The 12,006-nt window shown below is 48.2% G+C and overlaps 1 protein-coding gene across 2 annotated transcripts in view; it reads left to right on the top strand.

Annotated features, from left to right (window-relative positions):
- The window catches only part of LOC121179727 (metabotropic glutamate receptor 7), a 143,105-nt gene that overhangs the window by 49,500 nt on the left and 81,599 nt on the right, over positions 1-12,006 (top strand). For both annotated transcript variants that reach the window (XM_041034719.1, XM_041034720.1), the window contains exon 2: positions 2,466-2,682. In XM_041034719.1, coding sequence (XP_040890653.1) covers positions 2,466-2,682 — 217 coding nt within the window. The remainder of the gene's footprint in view (positions 1-2,465; positions 2,683-12,006) is intronic.

Raw genomic sequence — 12,006 nt, forward strand, 5'->3', positions numbered from 1 at the left:
TCAGGTTCAGAGAAGCTTCTGGGTTTTGGACTTTTCTCTGTCCTGGTGTTCTCTCTCTTCCTCCTCCTCCGTGTCCTTCTTTCCTTCTTCCACTCTCGGCCCCTCTGTCTTCAGTGTCCATCGCTCTCTCTGTCCTCTCTCCTGTGTTGCCTTCTGTCTTGGATCGATGCAGCTTTAGGCACTGTCACCTTCCAGCTCAGGTCAGGGTTTCCTCCCTCCCCCTCCAGCCCCCTCTCTTTCTGCCTCTGTCTCGGATCAATGCGGGGTTTAGTAATTGTCACATTGTAGTGCAGGTTGTGTTTTATTGAAGCTGTCAAGGTGCTGACCTTTCCATGTCCAGGGGAAGAAAGAGGGATGCCAGCAGGTATGATAGAGCGAGAGAGCGATGACCAAGCTGCTTATGAGTCTAATCTATCAAAGGGGCAGAGGGAGGAGGGTTTGGTTTCCTGCCAAACCTCAGCTTCAAACACACAGAGCCTTTATTTTTTTATTTCATTCGTCCTTCATATCACTCAGCTGGGCTTCAATTATTCTCGTTTTTGTGTCCTCTCCCTTTTTTTGGGACGTGCTGGTTTTTCCAGGACACACAGATTCAGAGTGGAGGAATGTCCTTCACTGACAGTCACATGTTCTGTTAATGTATGGTAAGAAAGGAGGGACACACAGCCCAGAGAGCAGAGGCTGACAAACCCCACGACGAGCAGTGACGTGGTTTCCTGTACAGTACATCCACCTGTGGACCCGCTGACGAATCAAAGGCTCTAACATCTCCATCTGAGTGACATCAGCTTGGACGCTGGGAAATTGTGATGAACGTTTTTTTAGACCAAATAATTTATGAATGAATCAAGAAAACTATTAATATAATTATTAATTTAAAAACTAATATTTGGTGCTTGGTAATCTGGTGGCTGCAAACAATAAGGAGGCAACTGTTTATCTCAAAGGACGTCAAACAGGTGAAATAAGAAGGAGAGCAGTGATGCTGGTGTAGGATGAGCATCGTCCACTGTCTGTGGACACAGAGACAGCAGCCTCTGGTTCACGTCAGCGTGACGTCCTCCTGCTTCTTCCCCTGGTCCTGTTCTTTCTCTCCTGTCAGGCTGATCATTAGTCTCACCTCCCACCTGGACCATATTTACAGGATCTCAGTGAACACAGGTGGCACATGTCCTTTATGTCACACAGGACACAGGACAGTGGAGACTCATCCTCCTACATATTTTCTCTGTCAGATTCAGATTCAGAGGCCTGGACCTGTACTCACTGTCCATGTCTGTTCATCACAGTGTGTGTGAGACCACAGTGATACAGATCCAGGGACAGGGTTCGTCTGTGTGACTGCTGAGCAGATCTGTGGACCTCGGTCCTGACGAGCGGCTCTGTCCTCCGCAGCCTGAGGAGGAGGTGGCTGTCACTGGCCTGGTGCCATTTTCTGCTCCAGCTTTGAAAGCAGGTCCAGGTCTGAAGGCCGGCCGTGCTCCCGCTGCGTCAGCAGCCGCTGCTGTTGTTCGGCAGCCTTATCAGCATGAGGGATGCAACATGTGCCGGCCGCTGGTCCAGCCTGCAGACGGCAGCTTCAGCTCTGTGAAGAGCTCTTAAAGGTGTGAGCTCTCCTGATAACAGCAGGGAGCAGGTGTGTGTGTGTGTGTGTGTGTGTGTGTGCGTGCGTGTGCGTGTGCGTGTGTGTGTGTGTGTGCGTGTGTGTGTATTCATGGCGTGACGGAGGGAAGTCTCTCCACAGTTTACGTTCCACCTTTGAGCGGATGAGAAATCACGTTTACGGGCTGACATCGATTTTCTTACTAAAATCAGAGTATTTTCTCTCATTATCTCGTCTCAGGTTAAAGATGCTGACAGACTCATCTCGCAGTAATGATGCTCACCAGCTGCAGCACTGACGCTCATTTACATTCAGCATCAGGCTAAATGCAGCTACATGCAGGCTGCAGTAGCTTGTTGGTGGAGAAGGAAAAAGAAAAAAACTTATGTTCTTTAATTAAGAATTAAGATTGTCTTAAAAAGATGCTGGGATGTGGACAGCTGTGTCTCAGCATTGGGGGTTCAGTCCCCTGCTCCTCCTGTCCACATGCTGTTTAAAAGGATCTGATTGGTTTAAACCAGTGTTTAATTCAGTTTAATGGTCAAAGTTAATGAGGTCTTGTTGTGATGCTGACGGCTCAGAAAACGCCTCTGGTGATAGAAACTGAAGAACAATGTTAGAGTCCCTCTACATAAAGGAAGAGAAAGAAGAAGAAAAGGAAAACCCAATGCAAACAAATGGAAATAATAAAATATTATTAGATAATTTGATTTCTTTCTTTACTTTTCTATTCCTTTTTTTCAGCCTTGTTCTTTTTTCCTAATCCGTGTAAACGTCTCGTTAGCAGCACGTTTCCTCCTCAGGATCTAACTGATCGTCCTTCCACCATCCTAACATGTCCTCCTGTCCTCTCGCCCTCCAGATCCCCCAGATCAGCTACGCGTCCACCGCCCCGGAGCTGAGTGACGACCGGCGGTACGACTTCTTCTCGCGGGTGGTCCCTCCGGACAGCTTCCAGGCTCAGGCGATGGTGGACATCGTCAAGACCATGGGCTGGAACTACGTCTCCACCGTGGCCTCGGAGGGCAGCTACGGGGAGAAGGGGGTGGACGCCTTCATGCAGCTCTCCAGAGAAGCAGGTGAGACGCGCGGCTGTGGGTGCACCATGGTCCACACACACACAGACACACACGCACACACAGACACACACACACACACACACACACAGACACACACACAGACACACACACACACACACACACACACAGACACACACACAGACACACACACACACACACACACACACACACAGACAGAGGCTTTAAAACCAGTCGTGCCCGATTGCTGCAGTTATCATCCAAACTCCAACTCCTCCTGAGTCATAGCTCAGATCAGAACACAGAGACGTGATTCAGTGGGACTTACACTCCCAGAGGAAATCACTACCTCTGATGTCCATCGTGAGCAAATGTCCATAACTCGGCTTAGAAATCAGAGAAAAGAGGCTCATTGTGCAGAAGCTGCCTGAAAATCCTTCAGCACCACAGTGATCCAGCAGCAGCTGTGTGTACGTCACTGCACACAGGAGCTGCTGAGAGCTGGTTCAGCTGCTCCTGATGTTACTGGGCTGTTGCCTGGGGGGCCACTTACCTCCGTTTTATTTGTGGGGGTGCCCACAGTGTCAGATTATAAAAACTACTGTATGAACACGGAGGAGGATTCTGACAGACGTGAAAACATGGCTGCCACTTTCCACTGCCTCTGTGTGAAAGCAAAACAAAATGCTGACTTATGAACATGAAACAGATCCGATAAAAACTGCTGAGACACAGAAGCTTGAAAGAAATTAATTAGAGTATACTCTGAATAATCTCAGTGACATTTAGAGCAATCTGATGACTCCTCACAACTCACCAGTTGGGATGTGTCCTGACATTTATGTGCTGGAGTTTTGAGGGGATTATTAAAGGACACGGCACTGCCAGGGGCCGCAGTGTTTGCACCTAGCACAGGGCCTGTTCATTGATCTGTGCTGGTTTTTGAACAGTGATTTAATAAAATGAACTGCACGACAGTTCGTCTCAGCCTCTTTATCCTGACAACAGGTTGTTTTTAAAAGCACGCTCAGGACCTTATTCTCCCGCCGCGTTCTCATTTTTAATGTTAATGAGCAGATGAAACAACGACCAGACTCTCACATGAAAGAATTCACTGTGAAAGCACGTAACACAGCTGCTCATTCACAGGAAGATATCCAGAGGAGTTTGCAGGATCATCTCAGAGATCGGTCACAGAGATCACACATCGCACAGAGCAGGAAGAAGTCGGACTTGGTTTAGGCCTCGTTGTTTAACAGGCAGAGAAACTGCTGAGAGACACTGAGGATCAGAGCAAAGCTCTGCTGATTGTATCTGCTACAAATCCTCATCCTCTGACGGTACAGTCCCATGTTTACCATGAAGTCAGCTGTATTCATGTGCTCACTGCCGAGCTGATCGGATCCTAATTCAGCCACCTGCCTTTTAAAGTTTATCACTGTGTTTATACAGAATATATATATAAGTTGATATAAGAAGGTTCATTCCCCACAGCATCGGACAGACTGAGCAGGTCTCAGACCGAGGAGCTGCTTTTACAGCTCAAATGTTTTGAATCAATCTCTGGACTGACAGGACCCTTACAGAACATACAGTCTAACCGTGTTCCACTGAAGGACAGTGCACAGGGACTGAACGTCCAGTCACTGTCCTGAATGGTTACAGTTCTACACCAGTCATGCAGGGACCATGAGACAGTGAGGGCGGGGCTGAGATTCAGAAACTAAAGATAAATGCAGGAGCAGCGTTCAGAGACTCTGCTCATTGTGCACATGTGGTAATTGCTCCTAAATCCTCTTATTTCTGATGCTATCAGTGTGTGTGTGTGTGTGTGTGTGTGTGTGTGTGTCTGTGTCTGTGTGGTGTGTGTGTGTGTGTGGTGTGTGTGTGTGTGGTGTGTGTCTGTGTGTGTGTGTGTGTGTGTGTGTGTGTGTGTGAGAGAGAGAAGCATACAGGTCTTCCTGGGTTATCTGCAGATTTGTGAGTAATCCACCATGTATTGATTGCGGGAGGTTCCTTCTATCGGTTGACAGACACACATCCACAACTCGCACAGACACACACACACACCCATGAACACAGAGGCAGTAATATAATTACTGTGGGGTGTTGAAGATAGGAGTCTACACACACACACACAGAGGCAGTAATGCAGGGAGCACACATCCGGAGTGATTAGTCAGGTGGTGGGAACCTGATTATGAGGGAAGAGTTGGTGTTTATCCAGAGTTTTCTCAGGCTTCTCTCACAGCTAAAAAATCTATCTTTCCAAATCTTCTGTTTGTGAGCGAATGTGTCCAACATGTTGGAATACACCCACACCTGAGGTGAAAGAAATTGTTTGGACGCATCTGTCTCTAAACAACCAGAACCTGACTGCAAAATAATTACAGAGACAACGTTTGGGTTTGGATGTGAAATGAAGCCTAGAAAATGTGGAGCTGTCTGATCAGGGGTTATTATTCTGCAGCTTCCTGAATACAGACACATTTCAGAAGAGCCTCAGGAACCTGCCCTTATTATCTCTGAATCAGCAGGATTGGGGGGAAAAAGGCTGTGAGATATTTGCTTTCCGTTTCTTCAGAGGTTGAGAATGCTGACTGGGTAACTGGGCCCCTTAATACCATCTGAACTCAGTATTGGCAGCACATAACAGGAGGCAGTAATGTCTCCCAGCTATTTGCCACACGGAGCATTTGAGTGAAGAGTGCTGGTAAAAATCAGAGGAGGCGTGAAAAACTACCTGCAGCTACTGTTTGCTTTAAAAGCAAAGTGTTTTCATAGCTGGGTTTCTAACATGATCAGTGCTGACGCTCATTTTGTCCGGTTGTCTCCAGTGACAGCAGCTGAATCAGCTGTGATCAGCTCCTGTTTGCAGGGAGCCCGTGGACGAACAGACTCCTCTCACTGGATCACTGTGATATGAAGGAAACTTAAAAACAGCAGGATTCTCTATGAAGTTCTGCAGCTTCTTTTCCTCTGATTTCTGAGTTTATTCACACTGGACGTGATATAATGAGATGGTCAGAAAGTGTGTTTCACGTGTTTCACACCATGTATGTGCTGCTGGTGACCGCTCTGATCAGAGGTCAGAGGTCGCCCTTTCCCTCGTGTTCACTGGGTCGTCTCTCAGTAACCACGCTCCTTTGGTTTGAAGCAGAGGCTCGGCTGGTATTCACCTCAGGCCGTCGCCTGTCGGGTGGAGCTGATGAAAAACAGATGAAGGAACACAAAGAAAGAACAAAACACAACGTAAGAAACAGTAAACAAGAGCAGTAACAGGATCATTGTCCTGACTTAAATGAGTAATTACTGAGGGGAACGTTAGCACCTGGAGCAACTTTAATTAAGAAAAAAGACTCATTTTGAATAATCCAGTAGATGTGAAGGATTTAATCTGTGACGGTGAATTATTCCAATCAAAGGCAGATTTTCACTGAGGTTCTGAGGAGACGGAGACAGAGCTGATCACCGCTACTCACACACTACACCCTACACACTGAGGTAAACGGCTGTGAAACTGCTTTAAATAAACCGTGCAATTCAAACGAACCAACCAATGAAAATTTTGTCTGGCATTTAAAGACAGCGAGATAAGAGCCTCTTACATTTCAAAATAAATCTGCTTTAACTATTTTAAATAACAGAAGGATAAAGGACGGAGCCTGGAGCTACGCTGACGCTCGTTATCAGCGTAATCCAAAATCCGTAGCTTTTTTTTTATAGATCTGTTTTTTACTTTGAATACACACACACACACACACATACACACACACACACACACACACACACACACACTCACACAGTGCACAGGCTTTGCTTTCTGTACAGCATCAGTAATAATTAACAGCAGAGAATCAGGCTGATGACAAAGAGCTGTTCACTGCCAGGAAACACCTGATCATTCTGTTTGCTGTGTGACCGGCTCAGTATCAGTCCCACTGAAGGTGACTGCTGAATCTCATTAACATCACATTTGGATATTTATATAAATAATAGTGCTGTCTGCATACAGATGAGCCTCCACAGAAACAGTGTTAGTGTCCAGCAACAAGTGAAGGACAGACGCGGCCTGAGCTCAGACCCTCAGTCCTCCGTGGCTCCTCCCTCCACGGCGGCTCGGTGCCTCGGCTCTGCAGCTGTTTGCCTGTTGGTCCTCCTCCATCTCCTCCTTAAACAGCCGTCCCCTCAGTGTGTTTATTTAGAAATTCATTAGGCTGGAGAGGTATTAGAAGCAACACGCCAGCTAATGCTGCATCTAATTTGCCTATTTGATTACCTGGGAATCCCGGATGACATCCATCAGCCGTTTATTAGTCTCCTCTGCTCCCATAAACAGAGCGGCGACACAAACTTATCACCATAGTCTGCAGGGTGGGGGTGGGGGTGAGGGAAGGGGTGAGGGTGAGGGTGGGAACGAGAATACTGTCAATGAGAAGAGAGGTGGTTTCACTTTACTTCATCGCTCCATGCTGTGTTACTCTGGGAATGATGGCCAGTCTGAGCCTGTTCACAGACAGATCAGTCAGCTGAAGGAAACATGGCGTCGTTCATCGCTGCAGCGCCTGGACTCATGTTTCCTCAGCCCGTCTCAGTTCAGCACGGCTGCCTTTCATCACAGTTACATGTCACATCCTGTAAAACAAATCCATCGCTTCTGCCTTTTTCTTCCACCGTCGCGATCACCAAACACTAACGTTTCTCCATCAGTTCAACACTGACCCGTCCAACGCTGACCCGTCCAGCGCTGACCCGTCCAGCGCTGACCCGTCCAGCTCTGACCCGTCCAGCTCTGACCCGTCCAACGCTGACCCGTCCAGCTCTGACCCGTCCAACGCTGACCCGTCCAGCGCTGACCCGTCCAGCTCTGACCCGTCCAGCGCTGACCCGTCCAGCTCTGACCCGTCCAGCGCTGACCCGTCCAGCGCTGACCCGTCCAGCTCTGACCCGTCCAACGCTGACCCGTCCAACGCTGACCCGTCCAGCTCTGACCCGTCCAGCGCTGACCCGTCCAGCGCTGACCCGTCCAGCTCTGACCCGTCCAGCTCTGACCCGTCCAGCTCTGACCCGTCCAACGCTGACCCTTCCAGCGCTGACCCGTCCATTTTCATGGGTCTGTCGTTTGTTTTGCTGTGACAGCAGATCCCATTTTAAATAGAACCCTAACTTTTAATGGCTCGTTATTGTTATTTACGTCAGGAATGAAAATGAGGCGGCCTTGGACTTTGGACATCAGAGGGTCACTGGTTCGATCCCTCGACCAAGCACAATAGGATTATGGGTGGTGGTGAAGGAGACTGCTGTGTGCCAGCAGCTCACTGAATGACTACCATCACAGAGGGCTGCCCACAGAGCCGTCGGCCCAGCTACACATCATTAAGAGGAAGGTGTAGTCTGTGGAGGTAATGACTCACCCAGTGACTCATCGGCGCAGCCGCCGAGATTCGTGACTCTTCTGATTTTAGCTGCTGGTGAGCGACAGCAAACAAAGACGCAGAGCGACTCAGTGATGGATCTCATTAGTTTCCTGGTTTCTCATCATAAATCTGCACTTCCTGTTTGTCTCGTACGTGTGTCCTACAGTTAGTCAGAGCGGACAGAGCGACCGGTCTTTGACTGACCTGTGGCTGGTAACACGGCGGCTGTGGAGCATGAATCTCAGAGTGTTTGTCCAAACTCGTGTATCCCCTCTCGATGGTCTGGGAGCCAAATTGAAGTTGAAGCTCCTCCACGATCGCTCTGCATCGGTTTTGTCTCAAGGCCAAAGAGGAGAGATAAGAGCAGACAGCATTTAAATCAGCTTATATGCTGTCCTTCAGATAAGCTCAGAAGCTTAGGATGCAAGTCAAAAGACTGGAACTGGGATAAAGTCGTCTAATGCCGAGCGTTTCATGGCAAAAAGAACAGTTTCAAATTCAGCACAAAGGCCTTTTGTTTGTTTCAGGGACGTTGTTACGACTGAAAGCAGCATTTACACATCACCACACATCAATTAACAAACCAGAGGAACACAAAACATTCTGAACTTTTTGTAGTGATGTGGGGAAAGTTGGACTTGTGACCTCAGTGTTTCAGAACAAAGAGTGTCAGTGGTTTTCCACATGTGTGCATGAAAATTTACTGAATCCAAAAAGACCCCGAGATATGTGCACGCTGACTGTAAGCTCATTTATCAGTTCATATTCCTCACTGACAGTGCAGTCATAACATCACATATTAGTCTATCCATCACCCTGACACACACGGCACGCTCTGCCTCGCTCTGCCCCGCTCTGCCCCGCTCTGCCTCGCTCTGCCCCGCTCTGCCTCGCTCTGCCCCGCTCTGCCTCGCTCTGCCCCGCTCTGCCCCGCTCTGCCCCGCTCTGCCTCGCTCTGCCCCGCTCTGCCTCGCTCTGCCCCGCTCTGCCCCGCTCTGCCCCGCTCTGCCTCGCTCTGCCTCGCTCTGCCCCGCTCTGCCTCGCTCTGCCCCGCTCTGCCTCGCTCTGCCCCGCTCTGCCCCGCTCTGCCCCGCTCTGCCTCGCTCGTCCTCTCCGCCCGTCTGATCAGACCAAACTCACTGAATGATTCTGTTGTTTTTAGGAAAAGGTTTCGCAGCTCGGCCACAAAGAAACGGACGATTTAACAGAAACATTCAAGTGGAAAATTATGACTGGTGCTGGAGAATGAGTTAAAGTGTAAAACTGGACGCTGGCAGTTTGAGCGATGCTGCATCCACGATCAGCTGATACATCGGGGGGTGGGGGGGGGTGAGGGGGGGTGAGGGGGGTGTGTGTGGGGGGGGGGTGAGGGGGGTGTGTGTGGGGGGGGGGGTGAGGGGGGGTGTGGGGGGGTTTCTGAGTTACGTTCCACTCGTTCGGTTGAATCAGTTTATGTAACAGTGTTTTAGTCCGTGTTGTTCATCAGGTACTGAAGCTGTTCCAGATCTGGATCAGATCAGGATCGTTCCAGCTTCTGTGCAGCGACTGTTCAGGCAACCAATCAGCAGCCAGACAGAAACGTGCCAACGACCAATCACTGATCCCCGTCATTAGTGCAGGGAACTCCTTCTCCTGTGGTTTTATTCCACATTTAACTAATTGACAGGTGAGACTCTGAGTTCATGACATCAGGCCATCAGGTGTGAGTGAGCAGGGAGGAGGAGCCGTGTTCAGCAGCACACGGATGCAGTGACGTGACGTGCAGAGCTGTTGAGTCACGTTCATGTTCACGATGATTCGAGCTGATGTGAGCAGTGAAACATGTCGCCGAGCTGTGAGCCTCAGTAACGTCCTTTAACTCTGACGTTAGATCAGCGTGGGTTTGCAGATGATCTCTGTGTTGTTCATCGTTCAGTTCATGATCTGAGTCTGAGTAATGATTTTATGTTCAGCATGCACACAGTGCAGTGGTACCTCCAGTCATTATGGGATATGGAAACATGTGGCTGCCTCCCGGCACAGTAACTAACGCGTGCTGCGAACATGTAAGAATGTAAATCTGAAAGAATAAATAAATCAACATTGAATTTCATTATGCTCTTCACATCACGCAACTGGAAAACAACATACATTATACACGTACAGCACATCTGTGATCCACGGAAGTTATTTTCCTGCCGTCGTTATCTGGAGCGGACGCAGCTCTCTTTCTGATCACAGGTTCATTTATCTCCTTATCTTCAGAAAACATTCAGTAACGTAGGATAATGAGCGTGTGTTTTCTGATGGACTGTTGAAAAGGCTCAGGCTGATATGCTGTGTGGTGCAGCGGATACTGAGCCCTCAGACCTCCAGCTCACACCAAATATCATGGCTGTGAGTTTAACCTAAAACTGTCGGAGCAGCTGCACTTCATCGGAGCTGAGCTCGGTGCTGTGGATGTGCAGTGTTCACGGACAGTCGCTGCAGCCGCTCAGCTTTTCTCAGCTTTGGCCTCTAACTGATGAGTGTGAGATTCCCATTATCCCTCTCCCCCTGAGGCAGGAGACCTTGTAATGGCCTCTGCTTTGCCATATGCTTTGCACTCAATCAAATGAAAAGCACTGTTCTCCACCTCTCTTTCTATCTCCCCCTCTCTCTCCATCAGAGGTAAACATGCTCCCTCTTTCTTCTCCTGCCTCTTCCTCTTTATCTCCTGCATCCTCGCCGTCCTCTCTCTCTCTCTCCGCCTCTTTATTTTACACTAACTCGACACCACTGCTTCTCTTCCTCCGTTAGCTTCTCTTTTCTTGCTCTGTCTCTTCCTTCCCATCGTGTTGTCAGTGTATTTATCTTTGCTGACTTCACATCTCCTCCTCTGTCCCTCTCTGTCTCAGCCGCTAACCGTTTCTGTTTGTTTCTGTTTCTCTGTTTGTTTCTTTGTTTGTTTGTTTCTCTGTTTGTTTCTCTGTTTGTTTCTGTTTCTCTGTTTGTTTCTGTTTCTCTGTTTGTTTGTTTCTCTGTTTGTTTCTGTTTCTCTGTTTGTTTCTTTGTTTGTTTGTTTCTCCGTTTGTTTGTTTCTCTGTTTGTTTCTGTTTCTCTGTTTGTTTCTTTGTTTCTTTGTTTCTCTGTTTGTTTGTTTCTCTGTTTGTTTCTGTTTCTCTGTTTGTTTGTTTCTTTGTTTGTTTGTTTGTTTCTCTGTTTGTTTGTTTCTCTGTTTGTCCTCTTCCATTCTTTGTCGTCTAACAGATAGAAAGTGTTCTGTATCCTTTTCTTTCTCCCTGTGTGTAGAAACTGGCCGTTTTACTTAATGTCCACTTTATTCAGTTTGTTTAAATCCACTTCAGTACTGGTTCCAGTTGACTTTCTCCAGTGAACTGATTCATGGAATGTCATGTAAATGAGAAGTGTGGTCACTGTGATCGGGCTCGGGGATTAGAGACGCCAGTTTCTTTGTCATGTAACCGGGTTTCTAATTGGTATTTTACACGTGCACGTGTCCGGGATAAAGAGTGGAGGCAGTGTGAGGCGAGTGAAGTGACGTTACACCGGAGGAATGTTTCCTCTTTGTTTCTGTGGGAGTTTTAATGCTGATTACTGAGTGCAGACTTCAGAGGGTTAGCCGCCCCGACAGGATGAAATACAGTCATGAAAGACGTGATAAAAACAGGACTGAATAACCTGAACGTGTGTTCAGCGTTCAGATCTGAATCAGAAATGATTCCAACCTGTGGCAGACGGCTTCAGTCAGCGTGACTTTAACTTCCACTGACAGGCTCGATCGGACAAACATAATTATCTCTGCCTGATCCTCGTAAAGCTGGAGGAACTCATCCAACGCGTGACTGTCGCACCATCAGCATTCAAATCAGAAATCCCTGCTTCCAGAAGAAGGTCGGGGATGGAGGAGAAACCTGATCACTGACCTGCTGCCTGCAGATTCACAGTACCTGGTTACCACAGGGCATCT

Source organism: Toxotes jaculatrix, chromosome 3, assembly GCF_017976425.1.
Source record: "Toxotes jaculatrix isolate fToxJac2 chromosome 3, fToxJac2.pri, whole genome shotgun sequence".
In the NCBI taxonomy this organism is placed as follows: domain Eukaryota; kingdom Metazoa; phylum Chordata; class Actinopteri; family Toxotidae; genus Toxotes; species Toxotes jaculatrix.